The sequence below is a fragment of the Arabidopsis lyrata genome, assembly GCF_000004255.2.
Source record: "Arabidopsis lyrata subsp. lyrata unplaced genomic scaffold ARALYscaffold_5, whole genome shotgun sequence".
Classification (NCBI taxonomy): Eukaryota; Viridiplantae; Streptophyta; class Magnoliopsida; order Brassicales; family Brassicaceae; genus Arabidopsis; species Arabidopsis lyrata.
Window position 1 is genome coordinate 18505079 of NW_003302551.1, and position 23504 is coordinate 18528582.

Below are 23504 nucleotides of genomic sequence, written 5' to 3' on the forward strand. Positions count from 1 at the left end.
TACCCTAGTGGACCTGGGTTCGATGCCTACCTTCTTCCCTTTTTGATAATTATACTTTTGGGTTTCAATTAGGAAAAATGTTAAAACTATCACGGCAGATGGTCGTCGTGTCGGGATTAAAAAAGCTCTGGTTTTTTACGCCGGAAAAGCTCCCAAAGGCACTAAAACAAACTGGATTATGCACGAGTATCGCTTAATCGAGCATTCTCGTAGCCATGGAAGCTCCAAGGTAAATAAAGATTGAAACTTTCCCAGATCTAAATTCTTCAAAACTGAAATCCAAATCGTTAATTTTGTTAAATTTTGTTTCTTTGTTGGATGATTGGGTATTGTGTCGAATTTACAAGAAAACATCTGGATCTCAGAGACAAGCTGTTACTACCCCGGTTCAAGCTTGTCGTGAAGAGCATAGCACGAATGGGTCGTCATCGTCTTCTTCGTCTCAGCTTGACGACGTTCTTGATTCGTTCCCGGAGATAAAAGATCAGTCTTTTAATCTTCCTCGGATGAATTCGCTCATTTATAATGAAGTTAAAAAAAAAATTAAAGAAAAAATTAAAAACATATGAAAAGAGACGACGGGAGGCATCGAACCCAAGTCCACTAGGGTAGTCGGAAAACGTTCAGCCACTTGACTAAGACGATATATTCGTTAAATTTTAAAAAGAGATTGTACATATATACACGTTAACACCATGGGTTAAGTATTAACCGCGGTTAGTCATTCCGTTAGTAGAGTTAACGACTGTTAACGCGGGTGTATGATTATACCAAGTTTTAAAACACGACGATTTTAAAAGGCAATTGAAATTAAACCATGCATTTTTATTCCAACTTTAATAACACGCGTATTAAACGGCCAAAAAAAAATAGATGGCGGTTTTTTCGGGTTTTTTCCCTAATCCTAATTAATACTAGTAACTTTAAAAATCATACCAGGTCAATGACTTTGACTGCGCTTTTCTCATATATGGCTTTTAATTTTATTTCTTTTTCAATTGCCTATTAACAAAACAAATCAATTAGAAAAACGTTTAAAATTAATAATAAAGATTTACTAAATAAACAAACATTAACATTATAAAATATGTATAAATCAATAGATTTGTTTGAGAATTGAGATGATATTACATTATGTCGACAATGTCTCTTTATATAGTGATGGATGGAATGGATGACTTGAGTATTCAATACGTTTTTAGATATTGACTAAATCTTCCAAATAAATTTTCTTCAGCAATCTAAAAGCATTTTCTTAACATTTGATGAGCGATCCCAACATTTGATGAGCTCTTCTAACAATATCCCACCTCTCTCTCTCGCGTCCTCGGACCAATCTCTCCTTTTTTAACTACGGCTCGTAAACTCTTCTTCTTCCACCAATTCATCTCAAACAACAACAAAAGTAGAATTAAGACCACACACTGTGTTTTCAAGTTGTAACGTGAAGTCAACGAAACACCATTGCGGAGTAAGACTTCCTTGGTCTAAAAATTAAGCTTCCAATTAGTTGCATGGTACATCTTAGTTAAATTATAACTTAAAACATTCAGAATATCTATTTCCTCCTAATTAATACCATTGTAGGCCTTGATTGGAGACACTCTTGGCGGTCACTGCTTCCCACCATTTTCTTAGTCCACACCAACAAATTCAAACAAACAACAGGCAATGAACAATGGTCTACAAATGATTAGCTGGAGGTTATGTAATACACTACAGATCAAAGACTAGAAAGAAATCATCAAGTAGGACTTGAACCAAAAGAGACCAACTTGACCATTTACCAGTCACTTGTTGGTCCAAAAAAGATTAAGATCTGCTTGGTACCCATATTTTCTCACGAGACAAATTTGATTAAACATGTTATGAAATTAAGCAATCTTGGAGAAATTGAAGAATTCATTAGGACGAGCAGAGCATTTGAACCCAATACAGAGAACAAGATGAAATGTCAATGTTTTTATTATACACACAACCCAAAGACTCTTCAGAGAGTTAAAGACAAAAAAAAAACAAGGGATCATTTAAAGGAAAAGTGATCATTGTAGTTACTTTCGTTCTTGCGCTACTCATCAGATTGTGAGCTTCCGGTTTGGTCGATAGGTTTTCCTCCATCTACTAGGCTTTCCCAAAGCCATAATGAGCTTACAAAGTGAAGCTCATTTTGTGATGCGACATCATAATCAGAACCTGCTAAGAGAATGTTGTAACCTCTACATTGCAAAATTCGAAGAACCCTGAGGAAACCCTCCTCTTGTGAGATGTTTTTGGAGATAACCATCACATTTGGCAGTAGTACAGGATAATCTGAAGGATTGTTCAATGCCCAGAAAAGAACGTCGCTCATCATCCTATAAACTCTCGCACATTTATCTCCTTCGGGTACAACAATGGTTCCGGCAAGTAGAAACTCATCCCGGATCTTGTTCTTCTCACCATAAGCCTTAATTTCCACAATACCACGATAACCCTTTTTCGCAAGAGCTGATTTGATTTTCTGATAAACCCAATCAGGATCGTGACCATCAGGGACCTGGAAATCCTCGACGTCCCAGAAAACGCATGTGTGAGCAGAGATCTTACACTTCTTACTGGATAAATCTCTGCTCATAATTTCGACGGAGATTACTTGCTAAGAGAGTGGTAGAGCGGAAGTACGAAACGGAGCTTGTTTCTCAAGTTTCCCGACAAACTAGAGACAACAAGAAGAGGATACCGAAGAAACAGAGGTTTTGATGAAGCGGACGAAGCTTGTTTCTCAAGTTTCCGAGAAGCTAGAGAAAACAACAAGGAGACTCTGTCTTTTCACTGAAGAATTAAAGGTTTGAGAATTGCCTCTCTACAAGGCATTAGAGGACTATTTATAAGAAAGCTTAGCTTCTAGTTCCTAAGGTAATTAGGAAAACCTAAATCAAATAAAAGTAAAATCCAAGATAAATAGAAAATTGCAGAGAAATAAAAAAATCTGCAGAGAAAAGGATAAGCAACTAGGCCTGGGCATATTATCCGAACCCAAAGAACCGAACCGAACCCGACCCGAAAAACCCGATCCGAATCCGAATCCGAAGTTTTAAAATACCCGAACGGGTTCTAAACTTCACAACCCGAAAATCCGAACCCGAACCCGACCCAAACCCTAACCCGAACAAGTACCCGAACATACCCGAAATATAAGTACATAGTTATAATATATTAGTAATATTTATACTTGTAAAAATTTAAGTGCCTAAATTATTTGGATGTTAAAATTTTTTGGGTGTTTAGTTACTTTTGGCTAGATTCGGTTAAAAAATACTTGGGTTTTATAGATATTTGAGTATTTTTCAATACTTTGCAAAGAGTCGGATACAAAATTTTTAATATTTGGATACTTCGGGTAAACCCGAATCCGAACCCGAAATATCCGATCCGAACCCGACCCGAACCCAAAGTTTTAAAATACCCGAACGGTTCTTAGTTTTTTATACCCGAAAAATCCGAACCCGAAAAACCCGACCCGAACCCGACCCGAATATCCGAACGCCCAGGCCTATAAGCAACTAAGAAGAAAATAGAAAACGTTTAAACTTGTGTGACACGATAAGAATGTTGCATCATAGAGAGACGACTGTTACATTAGCTTCACCTCACTATCTGGTGCAGTTGGAGCAGAAGAAGAACTCCCTTGAGCTTGGTATATACGCAGTCGTTTCAACAATAAACGTTTTATACCCTAAGATCAAAGCTCCCACATATACCAATCGTTCGATCTGTTTTTATTGGCCACGTGTCAGCATCCTCACAGTTTGTTTATGAAGTCGTAGAGCATCTCCAACGGGGGATTCTCTCAAAATATTTGGGAGGTTCTCTTGAAAAAGTGGAGGAAAAATAAATCAAAATGACAAAAATAGAAGAGAGTTGGTTCTCTTCAGAGGCTTTTGAGAACTCTAGAGAGGCGACTACGTGTCAGCAACCTATTGGCTGAAGCATTAAAACAAAAGAAAAAAAAAAAAGCCTCTCATTTTACTTTGTTTTCTCCGCAACAAAAAAACTGTGTTTCTCTCCTTTGCGATTTTTTCCAAAAAACTGATGAAGAGATTTTTCCGATGAATCCGTCGATAGAGGCTAAAATTCTCTCCGAAATTGCGGTGGGTGAGAGGTATTGCAGTCGGAATCTTCATCTTCATCTATGTATCTCTCAATCGCTCTACTTTTGTTCATTTGAGAAGAGATAGATTTATGCATTGAACGATTGATGGGTTAGTTGATGATCCATTGGACTGTGGAAGTTATCAGTGTGTCTTTAACTTTCTCATGATGCGTTAGAGATTTGTGAAAGTTCGAATCTGGGTTTTGGTTAGTCGCTGTTTCTTTGTTCTGATTTGTGAAAATATTTAAATATCTCATCTTAGTTTTGAGAATTGGTACTCTTGCAAAAGAAAGTTTTAATATTTTCCTCAACAATCCTTTTCTCTTGCTTTTCGATTGGTAACAATGTGTAATTGCAGTTTCGTGGATGATTCTCTAGATCATTAATCAGAACTAGGTCATGCAAATGTAGTGTGCAAATAGGAGAAGATGGTTGGCCAATTTAGAGTTTCTCAGAAAACATTTTTTTCCTTCAAGTTGTTTCTAGTTAGTTTGTTTCTTTAGATTCTTCTGATTTGGATATCAATTGGGTTTGTCATATATCCACTATTGTTACTCGTTTTTGATAGCTTGGGTTAGATAAGGTTGTTGATAAGTGTTGGATTGTCTATGATGCTTCAGAGATTGTTTGAATGAATCAGTTTTCGTTTTAGCTTTTGTGTTCTCTGATTTCGTATTAGCTTTGAGACCAAGGAGCATAGAAAACAAAGTTGTTGTTGTTGCGGAAGTCAGAGAAGAATGTTTGGCCAACGATAGAAGCAGGGAAGGTAAAACAAGTGATTCACAAGTATTTACCATTGTCCCAAGCAGCAGAAGGTCATAGCCTTATGGAGATTAGTAACCACATTGGTAAGATTCTCTTTGCGACCTAATCCTCTGAAAAGGGAGAAATGTTTAAATCTAGTCGAGTGTGTTCATAGATGTACAAGACTTGGAGTTTGTTTTGTTGGCTTTATGTATCTCTGATTTTGTGATAGACTCTGTAACTATGAAACATATATATAACGAGCTGTTTTATAAATCAAATAATGTGTAATCAAGAACGATAAGATTCCATACTAAGAATCACAATTTGTGGAAATAAACCAACATTGGCTTCTGAATGTATAAATCAAGAAAGGAAATTTATCAAAAATGGGAAAATGTCATCTTAATTGGTTTTGAAGTGAGGCAATTCACTAATTTTTGTTTATGACTTGGTGTATTATTTTAGTTAAATGTTTTGGTGTACTATTTTTGTTTTAATTTAGCTCATGATTTATGACAAAATTACAAAATTATATTTTTATAGTTATATATTTAACTAAAAATTATTACTAGCTCATGATTTATGACAAAATTATATTATTATAATTATGCATTATTTTGTCATATATGTTTAATATTTTATGAATTGCAATAATTATTAAGTTTTATGAAAGAATATTTTTAATAATTTTTTTTTCCTAAGAGAACCTTACTAGAGAACCTACCATTGGACTATAAATTTTTTTTAAAAAAAACAAAAGTTCTCATCTCACATTTTCAAAAAATTTATAATAAAAAATTTGAGAGAGTCTCTTGGAGAGAGCTCCCCATTGAAGATGCTCTTACTCAGCTTCGCAACACCATCTTCATCAAGTAAAAGATATTCACATATACGATCGCCCTTGGGAAAGCAGTGTGAAGATAAGCTAAAAGCAGTTGCAATCTCCTCCGCAATATTTATTTTTGTTTTCCACGACACTAGCATTTTTAGATCTATTTAAGAATATTGTTTCTTTTCACCATGATAATCCATGCATGAGCGGAGAGATTCAAACTCAAGACAACATCCCACCAATTTCATGTGACTACTATCCATCAATGAGATCGCTATGTCACAAGCACATTTGATTTTTTTTTTTTTTTTTTTTTTTGTCATTGTTCCATTGGTTCTTTGCTACAATTTAGGAGACTAGAAACAAAACTAAAATTCTGTTTGGTAATACTATAAAAAAAAAATCTGCAAAATAAATGATTTAGTCTCTAACCAAAAAAAAAAGTAATTAAAAACAGAGGAATGACTAACTTCAATTTCTGTAGACTATAGTTAAAACTTACAAGCAATGTTTTACATAAATCATTTTTAAATTATACGTAAAAATGTTGGCGCCTCAATATTTCAGGTTCGATTCCCATTGTTCTTCTTAGAATTGGATAATTTAGTCCACATTGACAAACAAAAAAAAATCATAATATGTATAAGGATGCGTCAAGTGTATGCATATTATATTGTTGTTAAAAAAAAAAAAGTATATGCATACGTTTCTAACAGATTTTGTCTGGCAGTCAACTATTTGTTATGAATATGTACAATCACATATAAAGAATAGCATGTGACTATGCTACGTGAATTTAGGCAAAGGATCTTACATAAGGAAAGTTGTAACCAAACTCAACAACCCTTATTTGTTTTTTTTTTTTTTTTTGTCATCTGAAATTAATTAGAGCTCAACAACCCTTATTATTCTTTTTGTTATCTTTTTCCCTTTGCTGCAAAATATATTGGATAATTTGAATAAAGCTGTGAGCAAAGTACATCTAAAAATAACTAGATGATGAAATTGTTCTTTAGTTTGTTTTGATTCTTCGTTTATTTCAATATTAAAAGAAAATTTGGTTAGATAGATCAACCACTTCAACAATACTGAAAATAAAATTTTGAACTTTTACTGAAAATAAATTTAGGTATTAGAATACTAAAGAATTTAACGTGTTAAATATCATTTAATTTATACAAACCACGAAATACTCTCGCACTTTACACCGCGCATATATAAACAATCAGAACCATACCAAACCATGTGAATAGAATCACAAAGAGGTCATGCTTTGCAAGAAAAAAACAAAAGGCATCGGCTAAGAGAAAGGCAAAAAGAGGAAGAAGTGAACGGGAAAATTGAAAACGTATGGAACAAAGTGGAGACACTTTACGCTAAGGCCGGGCATTGAAAAAAGATTGAGGATTTGTCCTGACCGTGCTAACACATTAACTTGAAACTACAACAATTTAGAAATCCATTAGCGATTGTGCCATGTTGAGATACTGGCACAATCTGTACTCTCAAGAAAAAGCAAAGCAATTTTTGGTCATCTTCTTTGTCACATCATGACCATCCTTCTCCAATTACATACTCTTCAAAGTTGTAAGATATGCCTGTACGCCAATTTATTATTGGTAAAACCATTTCGGCAGTCGTCAATGAGTACTGTTAAGAATTTTGTAACATGTTTTGTTTTGTATTCATCTGAAATAAATGTTGATTTGAAATATTTGGATGTTACATTTCCATATTTAAAAAGAAATATCCTTTTTAACTTAACATACAAACATTATAATTATTGGAAAGTCCAGCTAGCACTTTTAACCACATGAAAAGGGGAAACACATAATCCTAATTAGGACTAATCACATCTTGGTAGTGTATAGATCAATTTCCGGCAGACGTTTTTTTTTTCCCCTTGCCCATTGCATAGTTCAAATTTCGATATAACAAACAAACCTTCGATGACAAAAAAAAAAAAAAAAAAACAAACAAACCTTCAGATGTTGGTCAATTCGATCGATTAGAAGAGATAGGGGACGTTTTGGAGTATGAAAACAAATAGAGGGGCTAAAATCAAATAACAAGAAAGAAACGCTTCTGCCGTGTTCGAAAGTTTATGTGTGTCCTCGTGATCATCTCCGTATATAATCAATCAATCAATAAAAATCCAGAGTTACACACTCCTACAATTTTCCAATCGCTCCCATTAATTTTGCGATTTTTTCTTTTAATTCTACCTTTTTTTTTTTTTTTTTTTCTGGTTGGCATATTTATTTTTCCCTTTTAAAAAAATTCCGCAACTTGTCTTGAAATCTGGGGTAAAAATTTCTGCAATTGGTTTCTGGAAATCTCGGGGAACGATTTGTGGATTTTCTTTATACTCTCTCCTCACATTAGCTTTGGTTGGATTTTCTGAGGACATTTCTCCATGGTGATTGCTGCAGCTGTCATCGTGCCTTTGGGCCTTCTCTTCTTCATATCTGGTCTCGTTGTCAATCTCTTTCAGGTTTGGTTTCTGATTTCCCCAAGCTTCTTTTTAGGTTTGTCTGATTCGTTTCTGGTGTTACTCGTTTTATGTTCTACATTGTAGATCCTTTCTTCTTTTTACCTCTTTCGTATTGATTCACTGCTTTTAGGGTTTCCTTCTCCAGAAGTTTGATTCTTTCGTTTTTTGTCGGTGATTATGTCTTAATTTCGAGTGTGTATGTGTGTGAGAGAGATAGAGAGAGAACACATATGAATAAGCTCAAAATCGACTTGTGGAGCTCATGCACTGAGCTAAAGAGTGTTGTTTGAATCTGCGATTAAGTATCACTTTGTTCTGATTTATGTTGATTTTACAACATTTATATCCCAAATTTTCTTATTTCAACAGTTTTTTAGGTTTTGGGTTCGAGGAAGGAATCTTTATGTCTATGTGTCAAAGACCCTTTTTTCTCTCAACTTTGTTTGCTTAACTACATATTGTTTCAGGCAGTTTGCTATGTCCTCATTCGGCCACTGTCTAAGAACACATACAGAAAAATTAACCGGGTGGTTGCAGAAACCTTGTGGTTGGAGCTTGTATGGATAGTTGACTGGTGGGCTGGAGTTAAGGTATCCACAAGCTTTCTCCTTTTGAGTAAATTGTTACTAAGCAGACCTGCGCTTGGATATACATAAGATTTTGTTTATCTTATCTTACTATATGAGTTCCTCTGATATTTCTTGTGTCTTTTGCCTTAGATCCAAGTGTTTGCTGATAATGATACCTTCAATCGAATGGGTAAGTTCATATACTTATAGGCAATCAAAACAGTTTCTGATGTCTTCAATAATAAAAATTCCTGTATAAGAACGAATCTGTAACTTCAGTGACTGTCCTACAATTTTCTTCCAGGCAAAGAACACGCTCTTGTCGTTTGTAATCACCGAAGTGATATTGATTGGCTTGTGGGATGGGTTCTGGCTCAGGTGCATAATTTAATCTCACAGTTTCATCTATCTTCCTTCTACAACAACGTTTTTGTTTCAATTCATATATGGAGATCAACATAATATACTTCTTGATGAGCAAGCTTGTATACTTGCAATGGGACCATGTATTGCTTCCTAGTTTCTAGTGAATAGAGATTCTCTTAGGTAGAAGGTGACAGTCCCTAGTGATCCTCTGATGAGATAAGAGAGAGTATAGAATCATCATATTTTCTCTAACAGGCTCCATGTTATGCTGTTTACAACTTTTAATTTATTGTTTCATATTTTCTTTCCTTGCAGCGGTCAGGTTGCCTGGGAAGCGCATTAGCTGTAATGAAGAAGTCTTCCAAATTCCTTCCAGTATGTGAATATATTAGCTTACTGCTGTGTGCTTGCTAGATTTGAGAGAAAATAGTAATCTTTAATTCTATTTCTGAATCTCTGCTATAAGTTAGAAATTTGATACCTGACTTTGGGTTTGAGAAAAAGATCACATGTTTTAGGTTAATACATTTCTTCTCCTTTTTTATCCGTTACATAGCTATAGCACTCATAAACAGAATTTTCACACACATACAGGTCATAGGTTGGTCAATGTGGTTCTCGGAGTATCTGTTTCTGGAAAGAAATTGGGCCAAGGATGAAAGCACTCTAAAGGTATGGGTTTATATTATTCTTGTGCAACTCATTTAGTTTTTGCTCCCGTGTAAAATGCTTATTAGCACATGGATCTACCTCGTTCACGAGGGGATTAGCCTGAAATGCAGAATCTTCATTTCCAGACCAAGAGTTATGTGTGTGTTTTCTAAATTTACAGTCAGGTCTTCAGCGCTTGAGCGACTTCCCTCGACCTTTCTGGTTAGCTCTTTTTGTGGAGGGAACTCGATTTACAGAGGCTAAACTTAAAGCCGCACAAGAGTATGCAGCCTCCTCTGAATTGCCTATCCCTCGAAATGTGTTGATTCCTCGCACCAAAGTAAGTTGTAATATTCTTGTTTTTGCTCATTACTGGGGCACACTATGACCTTTAAAGAGCAAAATGATTACTATGATTGATCCAAAATATCAATGCATGTGTAACCTTTATACGTTCCATCAGATCGACTTGGTGGTTGTTATTGTGTTTTGTGCTCTAATTACTAGACTTGCTTGTATTTTTGTTTCAGGGTTTTGTGTCAGCTGTTAGTAATATGCGCTCGTTTGTCCCAGCCATTTATGATATGACAGTGACTATTCCAAAAACTTCTCCACCACCCACGATGCTAAGACTATTCAAAGGACAACCTTCTGTGGTAAGCAAGTAAAAATATGAATAGTTCGTATAGCAGTTGAATCTTTCACTCTCCTCACAATGATTTCAAAGTATTTACTGCCTTGGATCACATCACCATCCATTTTCTTTCACTGGAACTGAAACGAGCATAACTTATATCACCTTTGTTTGCATAATGTGTAAGAAACCGTAGGAATCGCACGCATTCCAAAGCATTTTTTAACTCCTGACCCCATTATCGCAAACCACTGCTACTGGTTTCAGGTGCATGTTCACATCAAGTGTCACTCAATGAAAGACTTGCCTGAATCAGATGACGCAATTGCACAGTGGTGCAGAGATCAGTTTGTGGCTAAGGTAAAAATTATGGATGTACTGGTATTTCCACTTTTCAGTTATTGGCAACAATACTTGGTCAAGATTTGATAGAGAAAAGCTACGAAAAACTTTAATTTTGATATTTTCTCATCTCGGCTGTGTGATACAGGATGCTCTGTTAGACAAACACATAGCTGCAGACACTTTCCCCGGTCAACAAGAACAGAACATTGGCCGTCCCATAAAGTCCCTGGCGGTGAGTCTATAAAAGTCATAACGTTCTCTTGGTGCCATCCATAAACTCACAAATCTTTTGATCTGTTTTTCAGGTGGTTGTATCATGGGCATGCGTACTAACTCTTGGAGCAATAAAGTTCCTACACTGGGCACAACTCTTTTCCTCATGGAAAGGTATCACACTATCAGCGGTCGGTCTAGGTATCATCACTCTCTGTATGCAGATCCTGATACGCTCGTCTCAGTCAGAGCGTTCGACCCCAGCTAAAGTCGTTCCAGCCAAGCCAAAAGAACATAACCACTCAGAACCAGAACCATCCTCCCAAACAGAAATGGAGAAGCAGGAGTAAAAGCTGGTTCTCACAGATCAAACATCAAACACAAGAAGAAGCAAGCGCATGTCAGTTTTGTTATAAGAAACATAAACCAAAAAAAAAAAAACATCTCAAGTGAAATCCCTTAATATTATCAACTCCGTTTTGTTCAGCTACTATGTATTACTCTACTACGCAGCCTATGTCTCTTAGTCGATTGATGTATAGGGTCATGATCAAATCAACGATTTAATCCCTATAGACCTTGGGATTTTTTTCTCAAGTGCATAGGCCTTGTATAACTTTCTATTTTTAGATTGGAATTTGGGATTGATATTAGACTTTCTATCTTTAAAAACTGTTTTTTTTTTCCCTTCTTTCTCGTTGATAGTGTAGAATTATTAGAACAAATTATTTAGACACATATTAAAAGAAAAAACAGAATTCCGTTCATGTAAAATAATTTTCTGATTAGACAAATTCACCTAAACTATTGGGTTATGCGGGTAACATTTTTTTTTGTTTCCATTTTGGAGAAGAAAAAACAGAAATCCGTAGATGGAATTAATTGTGATTAGACAAATTCTACTACAGTACTGGGTTATGTATATGACGGTGATTACAGGGAGAAAAACGTAAAATAACAGGTTTTTAATTTCCATATTTTAGACACGAACACATTTTCTTTTTATTTTTAATTTTATTTCCTCAACCCTAAAACCCTTTCACGCTGATTTTGAAAAGGAAAAAAAAAAAAACCCTTCAAGGCCGGTTGCTCGCGCCGCTTTCTCTCTCTCTTTCAAACTCCGATCAAAGTCCCCAGTCGTATCAATTGATAAACCCTGATTGTCTCCGTTCTTGTTGAAAACCTAATCTGGTGGACACAGTCGCACAGTTAACACACATCCTCTGAACCGGCACCGACGCAATGGCTCACGTTCAAACCACAGAGGTGTGTTTGAGTTTTCACCGCTCCGTATTGTTTCCCATGGTGTTCGGTTCCTGTTTTTGTTCGGCTTTGGATGGTTTATCTTATGCTTTCGAGGTTTTGTTTTATCCAGGGAGCTTCCCAGGTGGTTGAATCTGTTAGATTCAGTTTCATGACAGAGCAAGATGTTCGAAAGCATAGTTTTCTGAAAGTTACGAGTCCTATATTACTCGATAACGTGGGCGAACCTTATCCTGGTGGTCTCTATGATCCTAAACTTGGTCCTATAGAGGATAAAAAAGCGTAAGTTTTCTTCCATATGTTTTACCATGGTTTGGTTTTTATAAAGACCTTCTTTTTACACTTGTCTCCGCTTTGAATTGTCGATTCTAAGTTGGTTAGGGATAATAGATATTTGGTAGCAGCTACAGCTGATCATACACCGTTTCGTTTGGAAGTAGCTTTTGATCTTTACTTATCTGATAATCTTGTTTAGAGTTCCGCATTATGTTTGGTCTTTTTTCTTTGCTTAATCTAAAGCTTTTCTTGTCCTCTTAATGCAGTTGTGATACATGTGGTCAGCTCAATCTTGCTTGTCCAGGACATTGTGGTCATATCGAGCTTGTCTATCCTATTTACCATCCTTTGCTCTTCAATCTTCTTTACAATTTTTTGCAGAGGACCTGTTTCATCTGTCATCATTTTATGGCAAAACCTTACGATGTAAGATATACATGAGATAAGTTTCACATAGTTGCATCTCATTCGCACTTACTAATGTGTTTCATGCTCCATTCTCTCTCTCTCTTTTTTTTTTTTTCAATTTAAGGTTGAAAGAGCTGTTTCTCAGCTGAAACTCATCATTAAAGGTGATATAGTTTCTGCAAAGCAATTGGAGTCCAACACCCCCACTAAGTCAGATTCTAGTGATGTAAGCTGTGAATCAGGTGTAACCACTGATTCATCCGAAGGATGTGAAGATTCTGACATGGAAGATCAGAGATGGACATCTCTTCAGTTTGCTGAAGTCACTGCTGTCATGAAGAATTTTATGAGGTTGTCATCAAAGTCGTGTAATAGATGCAAAGCAGTAAATCCTCAACTAGAGAAGCCTATGTTCGGATGGGTTCGCATGGTATGTCCTCTTGAAAGTTATTGGATATTCTCGTATCAGATTTTGTTCTTCCAAAGTAAATTTATTATGGTATGCTAAAATGAGAATTTAGTCTTTGTTCTGTTATTGGCAGAAACAGACTACATTTTTGTTATTTTAGAGTCTTTTGGAGTTGTAGGTCTTGGGTTGTTCCATTTAGCCCTGATGCTTGCTCTGTAGTTTAGTGTGCGTATGAAAACTGTCTTAGGAACCATGATTAGCCGAATCCCTTCAAGTTCACTATGTTTCTGTTTTATCATTTTCTTTTTTATCTTAGGAGCAATAACTTTCACAATTGATTTTGGCACTGGAAGATATTTTACTTTGACAATAGTTTTATTTAACCCTTCTCATTTCTGTCGTATTATTTCTTCCTTGACATTCTATTCGTTTGGAAGATTAAACAAAGACTGACACATATAGGAACAAAGACTGACACATATAGGACCTCGTACTTTTTTTTGTATTGATTCTAGAGAATGTATTTGTTGCCCCCATACTCCTGTAGTTTGTCCCTAATAAAGGTCTATTCGTGGACATTATATATAACATGTGTGCACTGGATTGCCAAAGTGAATTTTCCATGTCCAGCATGTTTCTGTGTTTTTTTTCTTGCTTTCAATTCTCTATGTTATGCTCCTCCTTGATATCAGCAAAAGCTGTGATATTCCTTTCGATAACGATCTTTTTAAACAGAAAGCAATGAAAGGATCCGACATTGTAGCTAATGTAATTCGAGGGCTTAAGCTAAAGAAGTCCACTAGCAGTGTTGAAAATCCAGATGACTTTGATGATAGTGGCATCGATGCATTATCAGAAGTTGAAGATGGTGATAAAGAGACAAGAGAAAAGTCTACAGAAGTAGTGAAAGAGTTTGAAGAGCATAACAATAGTTCTAAAAGAGACCTTTTGCCGACTGAGGTTTGTTTCTAGTATGACTTAACTTTATAATTAGGCATGGTCAAAATGTTCCAAATTTGTAATAGTTTATTGCTATTGATACACTTGTATCAGGTCAGGGAAATCTTAAAAGATCTGTGGGAGAATGAGCACGACTTTTGCTCCTTCATTGGTGATCTTTGGCAGAGTGGATCTGAAAAAATTGACTACTCTATGTTCTTTTTGGAGAGTGTTCTAGTGCCCCCTATTAAATTTAGACCTTCAACAAAAGGAGGTGATAGTGTGAGTAACTCCTTACAAATGATACTGTTTGGGCGCTTCTATATCCTATCTAATTTTTGAAGTTACTTTTAATTTTATAACTTTTGGCGTTGCCTCTGTGCGTCACTTTCTGTCCATGTTCTCTCAATTTTCCTTTTTCATTTTTATATCTCCTGTATTAACAAATGGGTGTTCCCATTAACTCCTGTAGGACCATAATTCTTTTAGGATTTTGTTTCTTTCAGGTTATGGAACATCCTCAAACCGTAGGACTAAATAAGGTCTTAGGTTCCAATATACAACTCGGGAATGCGTGTACTAACAAATTAGATCAGTCTAAGATAATTTCTAGATGGATGAATCTTCAAGAATCAGTCAATGTCTTGTTTGATAGCAAAACTGCGACAGGTTAGCTTCTTACGAATTCCCTTGTTTGATATGCATCTATTACTAAAGAGCTTCCTTAGTTTTCTAGCTATGTATAGTGTAGCAACTGGCTGCCCCACTTTCCTATCTGTTGTCTTATTGACTTGACAGCCTCTTTTGAGCATCTTGTATTGGTGTAGACTGACTATTATCCCTAATTTCCTTTACAGTTCAAAGCCAGAGAGAGGGCTCTGGAATATGTCAATTGCTGGAGAAGAAAGAGGGACTATTTCGGCAAAAAATGATGGGAAAGAGAGTGAATCATGCATGCAGATCTGTGATATCTCCAGATCCTTATATCGCTGTTAATGACATCGGAATTCCTCCTTGTTTTGCTTTGAAATTGACGTATCCCGAGGTATGATGTCATATATCAGTAAATTGCACTTGTTATCTGACACATCATTACTTGCCTGAATTCGACCAGTAATCTTTGGCTGTTAAATCACACGTCCCAACAGGCTTAGATGGATAAAATATTGGTTTTTTTCATCTGAAGAGTCTTATGATGACAACAACTGTTACTTTTACTTGTAATATTTGAAAATTTTTATACGTAGTCTCATTCCAAATTTGATATCCTATCAGATTTTACATCATTTTCCTTTTTTGCCATTATTGTGTGGAGATGGCTTGTGGCTATGCTTAGATGTACAAAAATACTTGTTCAACCTATAGTGGAACCTTATGTTTGTTTTTCCGATAGTGAAAGTTAAGTGTATTTCTGCAGAGGGTGACTCCTTGGAATGTGGAGAAGTTAAGGGAAGCTATCATTAATGGTCCTGATATTCATCCTGGAGCTACACATTACTCTGACAAATTATCTACAGTGAAGTTGCCTTCTACCGAAAAAGCACGAAGAGCAATTGCAAGAAAATTACTGTCCTCACGAGGAGCCACTACAGAACTTGGGAAAACTTGTGATATCAACTTTGAAGGTAAAACTGTCCATCGACATATGCGAGATGGTGACGTCGTCCTTGTGAATCGTCAGGTGTGGACACATATTGTTTTATTTCATCAATATTGCCTATCTAAAATCTTTCTCAAATTTTGTGAAGTCCTGTACTTGGGGTTTTCCAGGACGTTTTTTATTTCTTTCTTCAGTATTTAGTGCGGTCTCAGGCATTGTTTGGTCTACATCTTTTTGTCTGTGCCAAATGTGTATTTATCTTCTCAAGTATTTTTTTCTCTGGCAGCCAACATTACATAAACCTAGCTTAATGGCGCACATCGTCCGTGTTCTAAGGGGGGAGAAAACACTTCGTCTCCACTATGCAAATTGCAGGTAGACTCTGTGGATATAGAGAATTCCGACTCTCCCAGATGTCATTATTTACGTTGTTTGCAATCTCTTTTCAAATTTACATTTGTGGACCTTTACCATGTCTTGGTTGATTTTCCACATGCATTTGACTTTTATCTCGAAAGTGGCTTAAAATATTTGCTTTGTTGCCAGTACATACAATGCAGATTTTGATGGTGATGAGATGAATGTGCATTTTCCACAAGATGAGATTTCACGTGCTGAGGCCTACAATATTGTCAATGCTAACAACCAATATGCTAGGCCCTCTAATGGCGATCCTCTTCGAGCTTTAATTCAGGTTGTACTTCCATGCTATTTCTTCAAACCTTTAGTTTGCTCTATCCTTGTCTTGATTTCACGAATTGGGTTGTTTACCAGTGATGTTTATTGACTTTGTATTTTCTTAATAGGATCATATTGTCAGTTCCGTTTTGCTTACTAAAAGGGACACATTTTTGGACAAAGATCATTTTAATCAGCTTCTCTTCAGTTCCGGTGTGACTGACATGGTACTCAGTTCTTTTTCTGGAAGATCTGGCAAGAAAGTCATGGTATCAGCTTCTGATGCAGAACTGTTGACAGTCACGCCTGCTATTTTGAAACCAGTGCCTCTTTGGACTGGGAAGCAGGTAATCTTTATATGCACTGTTTTTTTTTTTTATCTTAGTTTTTAACCAAGCTGGTTTTCCCAACATGTGTGGCTATGTGCTTTTGGTATACAAACTGTATCTAGGGATTCATTAGTGGGTTCACTAAATATCATTATGCATCTAAAGAATGCTTTTACGTCTCATGAGCTGAGTTCTGGTTATGCGTCTCTGCTAGGTCATCACTGCAGTGTTGAATCAGATAACCAAAGGTCACCCGCCGTTCACCGTAGAGAAAGCTACCAAACTTCCAGTTGATTTCTTCAAATGTAGATCTAGAGAAGTAAAACCTAACAGTGGAGATTTGACCAAAAAGAAAAAGATTGACGAGTCATGGAAACAGAATCTTAATGAAGATAAATTGCTCATCAGAAAAAATGAATTTGTCTGCGGTGTGATTGACAAGGCTCAGTTTGCTGACTATGGGTTGGTTCATACAGTGCATGAGCTTTATGGTTCAAATGCTGCAGGAAATCTGCTCTCCGTTTTTAGTCGTCTCTTTACAGTCTTTCTTCAGGTTTGCTCTCGTGTTGTTGATAATTTTATTTTCATTTGTTACAGAGTTTTGCATCCTGAATCCTGGTTTTTACAACTTACAGATTCACGGTTTCACCTGTGGAGTTGATGATCTTATTATTTTAAAAGATATGGATGAAGAGAGGACGAAGCAACTTCAAGAGTGTGAAAATGTTGGTGAAAGAGTACTCCGTAAGACCTTTGGCATAGATGTTGATGTTCAGATAGGTATGTATATCTTGCATTAATGTGTGCATGCTTGCCACCATGGTTGTTTGTTACATTCTGGAGCACGAATGTCCCTTTGTATAGTATGAGGCATTGAAATTGTAGTTTATCAAATAAGCTTGATATCTAATCACCGATTATTCTGTCTTACCTGCAGATCCTCAGGACATGAGATCCAGAATAGAACGAATTCTTTATGAGGACGGGGAATCTGCTTTGGCATCTTTGGACAGGAGCATCGTAAATGATCTCAATCAGTGTTCAAGCAAGGGTGTGATGAACGATTTGCTGTCTGATGGGTTACTGAAAACACCCGGAATGAATTGTATATCGCTAATGACTATATCTGGGGCTAAGGGCAGTAAGGTGAGTTTGTAGTGCCTCCTTCAATTTTTATGGTGTATTTGATTATTCAAGTACGTATTTGCAGTATCTAAAAGTCGGTTTGTAGCTTATGTGTTCTTAGAACCCATCTTGTCATCCTTCTACAGATTTTTATCTCATGCCAACTTTACCAGGCTAAAACTTTTAATTTTTGAGGGAAAGGAGATAAACAAGTTGGTTTCCCAAAAGATAGATAGCTTATTCTCGTCAATTTGATATAGATTTACTTAGCTTATTCTCATCAATTTGATATTGATTTACTTTTGTTGTTTTTCCAATGGAGCCTATTAGAGCTGAAAGTAAATTTAACAACTTTCTCTGCATTCAACTGGGTGGAATTGCTAGCTCTAAACATCTGATACTATAGGGATATAGTTTGGTGGAGAGCAATTTACAATTTTTGGGAGGCTAAGCTTTATCATTTCCTTCTCTTGTTGTCGACTTTGAGCAGGTCAACTTCCAGCAAATCTCTTCGCATCTTGGCCAGCAAGATTTAGAAGGAAAAAGAGTTCCCCGAATGGTTTCTGGGAAGACATTACCTTGTTTCCATCCATGGGACTGGTCCCCTAGAGCTGGGGGATTTATTAGTGACAGATTCCTTAGTGGTCTTCGCCCCCAAGAATATTACTTCCATTGCATGGCTGGACGAGAAGGGTAACTAACACTTTTAACTGAAGTGTCATCTTATTCACATAAATTCTATGTTAATTACTCTTAAAAATAGTTTTTTCCAAAATAGATAGAAGGTGTTTCAAACTTCTTTTCTGATACACCAGATAGTGGAGCTGTCAAATTTTCTACTGTTCGACTTTAAAAGGATGTGATGCATGCTATTCTTTTAGGAATGCTGTTGCATTTCCAATTTTTGTGTGGGCATTCGCTTTGATATAACTGGTTTCTGTGTTAAACTTTTACTGGGTTGAGGTTTTCTGTTGTAGTCCCTATGATAATTTTGTTAAGAGTCGGTCAGCATCAGCTGGTTTGTCATCTTTATTTCGATTGTGAACACTTAAAAAATTCTGGTCTGCAGGTTAGTTGATACTGCAGTGAAGACATCACGTAGTGGGTATCTGCAAAGATGCTTGATGAAAAATCTTGAGAGCCTTAAAATCAACTATGATTGTACTGTCCGGGATGCTGACGGGTCCATCATTCAGTTCCAATATGGTGAAGATGGTGTGGATGTTCATCGGTCTAGCTTTATTGAAAAGTTCAAAGAACTGGCAATAGTAAGTATTCGTTTTTGAACGGTTTAGCCTTTTCCTTATCTGCTCTTGGGAAACTTATGTGGTTATTTTAACTTACTCTGGTTCAGAATCAAGATATGGTCCTTCAAAGATGCAGTGAAGACATGCTATCTGGAGCCAATAGTTACATCAGTGATCTGCCTATTAGTCTTAAGAACGGAGCTGAGAAGTTTGTAGAGGCAATGCCTATGAATGAACGTATTGCTTCTAAATTTGTGAGACAAGAAGAACTACTGAAGCTGGTGAAGTCAAAATTCTTTGCAAGTCTTGCGCAGCCAGGGGAGCCTGTAGGTGTACTTGCTGCTCAATCTGTAGGAGAGCCATCAACACAGATGACGTGAGTTGTTTTCCTTTCTTGTATTGTGGTCTTGCTAATCCTTTCACCGTTGCAAATTAGGAACTGAATCACATTGGTACTCATATTTATAAATCTTAAATTTCTAAATAATATGAGGATGCTTGCAGCTTTTTGCCTTTGCTTTTGCATCATTCATGAAATATTTGCTTATAAAATCCTTTGTTCTGTCAATTGACAGGTTGAATACTTTCCATCTTGCTGGACGTGGAGAGATGAATGTGACACTTGGAATTCCACGTTTACAAGAGATTTTGATGACAGCTGCAGCAGACATTAAGACACCAATAATGACATGCCCGTTGCTGAAGGGCAAAACAAAGTAAGTTGGTTTAGCTACGTTGGTGTTAACTATACGCTCAACTACTTGCATTAATAACATTAGAAAACAGGAAAATTGATGGCCAGCTTCTCTTAGAATTGCATTTTTTGTGGTGACATATTATATGAAAGTGTAACATTTTGGCCATTGACTGTCAACATCTTGGAGATATTACATGTTCAAAGATTCAACTTTTATGCTCTGTCGTTTGTGCAGGGAGGATGCAAATGATATCACTGGTAAGTTGAGGAAGATTACGGTGGCAGATATAATAAAGAGTATGGACCTTTCAGTTGTACCATATACGGTTTATAAGAATGAAGTTTGTAGTATTCACAAGCTTAAGATAAATCTCTATAAGCCAGAGCATTATCCGAAGCACACTGATATCACCGAAAAAGACTGGGAAGAGACGATGACGGTTGTGTTTTTGAGGAAGTTGGAGGACGCTATAGAGATCCACATGAAAATGCTCCATAGAATAAGGGGCATATGCAATGACAAGGGTCCAGAAGCTGGAAATGAAACTGATAATGATGATTCTGTAAGTGGAAAGCAGAATAAAGATGATGGTGATGATGATGGCGAGGGTACAGAGGTTGATGATCTTGGTTCAGATGCACAGAAGCAGAAGAAACAAGTAACAGATGAGATGGATTATGAAGAAAACTCTGAAGATGAAACGAACGAACCATCGTCAATCAGTGGAGTAGAGGACCCTGAGATGGATAGTGAGAATGAGGACGCAGAAGTTAGCAAGGAAGATACTCCGGAACCGCAGGAAGAGGCAGATGTTAGCAAGGAAGAGACTATGGAACCACAAAAAGAGGTAAAAGCGGTAAAGAATGTCAAAGAACAGAGTAAAAAAAAGAGACGGAAATTTGTTGGAGCTACAAGTGACAGACATATCTTCGTGAGAGGTGAAGGAGAGAAATTTGAGGTCCATTTCCAGTTTGCTACAGATGACCCTCATATTTTACTTGCCCAGGTACCTTTTTAAATATAAAAGCTAATCTCTTATGACTTTGATAATGGGTGCAAAGCCCTAATTTAAAACTAATGTAATTTAAACATTTTTTTTTGTTTACAGATTGCTCAAAAAACAGCGCAAAAGGTTTACATCCAGGATTCTGGGAAGATTGAACGATGCACAGTGGCTAATTGTGGTGATCCTCAGGTGATCTACCATGGAGACAATCCAAAGGAGAGAAGAGAAATATCCAACGATGAAAAGAAAGCCTCGCCAGCTCTCCACGCATCAGGAGTTGATTTCCCTGCACTCTGGGAATTCCAAGATAAACTTGACGTCAGGTACTTGTACAGCAACAGCATTCACGATATGCTCAACGTTTTTGGAGTTGAAGCAGCTAGAGAAACAATAATCAGGGAAATAAACCATGTCTTCAAATCATATGGTATTTCTGTAAGCATCAGACACTTGAACCTCATTGCGGATTATATGACCTTTTCCGGTGGATACCGACCAATGAGCCGTATGGGAGGAATTGCAGAATCAACTTCACCATTCTGCAGAATGACATTTGAAACAGCCACTAAGTTCATTGTCCAAGCTGCTACTTATGGAGAAAAGGACACATTAGAAACTCCCTCTGCTAGAATCTGTCTCGGCTTGCCCGCGCTTTCAGGAACCGGATGCTTTGATTTGATGCAGAGAGTGGAGCTCTGAGATTCAGTAAACTTTCATTATGATCCATAGTTTGGCTCTTCCTTTCAGATCGTGTGACGTTTTTGTTTCTTTGAGTCTGATTCTGTCAAATCCTCAGGTGGAGCCTCATCTCTAATCATATATATTTGTAGTTTTTTATTTTATTTCAGACTTTCTGTTATCCCATAAGTGGATAGATGTATCTGCCGACATATTGAGAAAACGTTTGGAGGCATTTTTGAGTGACGACGTTTTGATCTGATTTGATGTGTTTCACTTACGATGTTATAATAACCAACTTAAAATTGTTATGCCACCTAATTGTGTTTGGTACTTTCTGTTTTCTTGAATAATTTGTTGTCGTTTTTCGATTATGGCTTCACGGACGGATCAATATGTGAAGTGCGGGACATTAGAAAATAAATTTACATGTAATTCTTTTGATGTTATTCTGTTTGCTTGCTCCCATCCTTCCCCACACCGCAACATCTCAACGCATATATGTGTCCTAAGAACTACTAGTTCAAAGTCTTGATTTTGGATTTTCGGTCATTAGTTGAACATGTGGAGTGACAACTAAGTGTTACCAAAATCAAGTATTTTTTTATGGTTTTGGTGCTAACTAGTGTTTTAAAAAACGGTCGTCTAGACGTTTATACATCGTGGAGATTATCTTTTAAGTATTGGAATTAGGTGTTTTTGTTATTATAACATATTTAAGTTGTTTGGGCGGTCCTAGACGGTCATACATAATCGTTAATCAATTATTATCTAATGTTAAAAATTTGTTCGTTTTTGTTATTGTTGGTAAGAATGTAAATATTCATTAAGAAAATGAAAATATTTAGGTTTACGATCATGGATTTTAAACTTATAGAATTGATCTTGTGGCCAAAAAAACACAGAAGCAAATACAATCAGTTCAGCAAATCAACGTAACCCGTGAAGCAAACCGTATGAAATGAAATGATACACGATTTTGATGTTCCTCCAAATTTCTTGTTTGTTTCAGTGTGTTTTTCTACTTTCTAACAACATAGATTTAAATTTATAAGTTATAACTTCATATACATAGTTGTAAGACGTTTATATGTTTTTGATATAAATTTAATGAATGTTTTTTCTGATTCTTCTTTGATAAACTTGGATACGATCACACAAATGCATTGCATATGGTTTAGTTAATTGCGGTCCTCATAATACGTATGCATTAAAATTGAAACTAGTAAAATGTAGAAAAACATACAGTATCTCAAAAGTTTTGTTTTGACAGTTCATCATCTAAATTTAAGTTCTTTTAGAATAGTACATATCACAATATCACCATAAAAGAAAATGTTTTCCTTCCACACATTCTGATTTGACAATATATAGTACATCTATTATTTAAAAAATAACTGATAAAGATGAATGAAGAGGATGTTTAGAGAAAGAAGAAAAAAAAAAACACAAAACACAAGAGTGGAGGAAAACGACGACGTCTTGACTCTTGAGACTGCCCCTCGTGCTGTCTTGAAAGACTGCCCCAAGTTGTGAATTTGGTCAACTCCTCCCGACACCTCTTTTATTACGTACTCTCCCTAGCTTTTGTCTTAAAATTTTTCAAGTATTAGTAATTTACTTGATTCATTACATTTCTCATGATTATAACTACTTATTTAAAATAAAAAAATACAATTCTTTAACTTTCTTCCACATATTATTAGAAATGTAACTTTAGTTGATTACTTGATTTAGTAGTAGCAATGGATGTTTTTTATCACACTCAGATCGATGTCCTCCATCGCTGCAAAAATGCTTGCATGTTTCACTAACATTTGCTCTTTCTTTCCCAAACCCAAGACTAATATTTTATTTTTCCATTC

General features: G+C 36.2%; 3 protein-coding genes and 1 long non-coding RNA gene across 4 annotated transcripts; 3 read left to right on the top strand and 1 right to left on the bottom strand.

Moving 5' to 3' along the window:
• Positions 1 to 1666: 1666 nt before the first annotated feature.
• LOC110228459 lies at positions 1667 to 2974 on the bottom strand. Its single transcript, XM_021026046.1, has one exon. The coding sequence runs from the start codon at positions 2612 to 2614 to the stop codon at positions 2069 to 2071; it is 546 nt and encodes a 181-aa protein (XP_020881705.1). The 5' UTR covers positions 2615 to 2974; the 3' UTR covers positions 1667 to 2068.
• Positions 2975 to 3574: 600 nt separating this feature from the next.
• Positions 3575 to 5157, top strand: LOC110228060. The gene is made up of 2 exons (XR_002331665.1): positions 3575 to 4141; positions 4785 to 5157. It is a non-coding gene; the product is annotated as an uncharacterized LOC110228060 (long non-coding RNA).
• A 2585-nt stretch (positions 5158 to 7742) lies between these two features.
• Positions 7743 to 11655, top strand: LOC9314235 (1-acyl-sn-glycerol-3-phosphate acyltransferase 2). Its single transcript, XM_002876382.2, has 11 exons — positions 7743 to 8205; positions 8673 to 8795; positions 8925 to 8964; positions 9079 to 9152; positions 9456 to 9515; positions 9735 to 9812; positions 9973 to 10131; positions 10322 to 10447; positions 10693 to 10785; positions 10916 to 11002; positions 11076 to 11655. The coding sequence occupies exons 1-11, from the start codon at positions 8128 to 8130 to the stop codon at positions 11331 to 11333; spliced, it is 1176 nt and encodes a 391-aa protein (XP_002876428.1). The 5' UTR covers positions 7743 to 8127; the 3' UTR covers positions 11334 to 11655.
• A 356-nt stretch (positions 11656 to 12011) lies between these two features.
• On the top strand, positions 12012 to 21960 carry LOC9312497 (DNA-directed RNA polymerase I subunit 1). Its single transcript, XM_021024663.1, has 21 exons — positions 12012 to 12249; positions 12359 to 12528; positions 12789 to 12948; positions 13055 to 13360; positions 14075 to 14299; positions 14393 to 14560; positions 14785 to 14947; positions 15136 to 15323; positions 15696 to 15959; positions 16165 to 16253; positions 16425 to 16572; positions 16685 to 16903; positions 17100 to 17438; positions 17521 to 17665; positions 17823 to 18031; positions 18501 to 18703; positions 19080 to 19278; positions 19365 to 19633; positions 19833 to 19973; positions 20190 to 20961; positions 21064 to 21960. Exons 1-21 carry the CDS (start codon positions 12226 to 12228, stop codon positions 21658 to 21660), a joined length of 4998 nt encoding a protein of 1665 aa, XP_020880322.1. The 5' UTR covers positions 12012 to 12225; the 3' UTR covers positions 21661 to 21960.
• The last annotated feature ends 1544 nt before the right edge of the window (positions 21961 to 23504 follow it).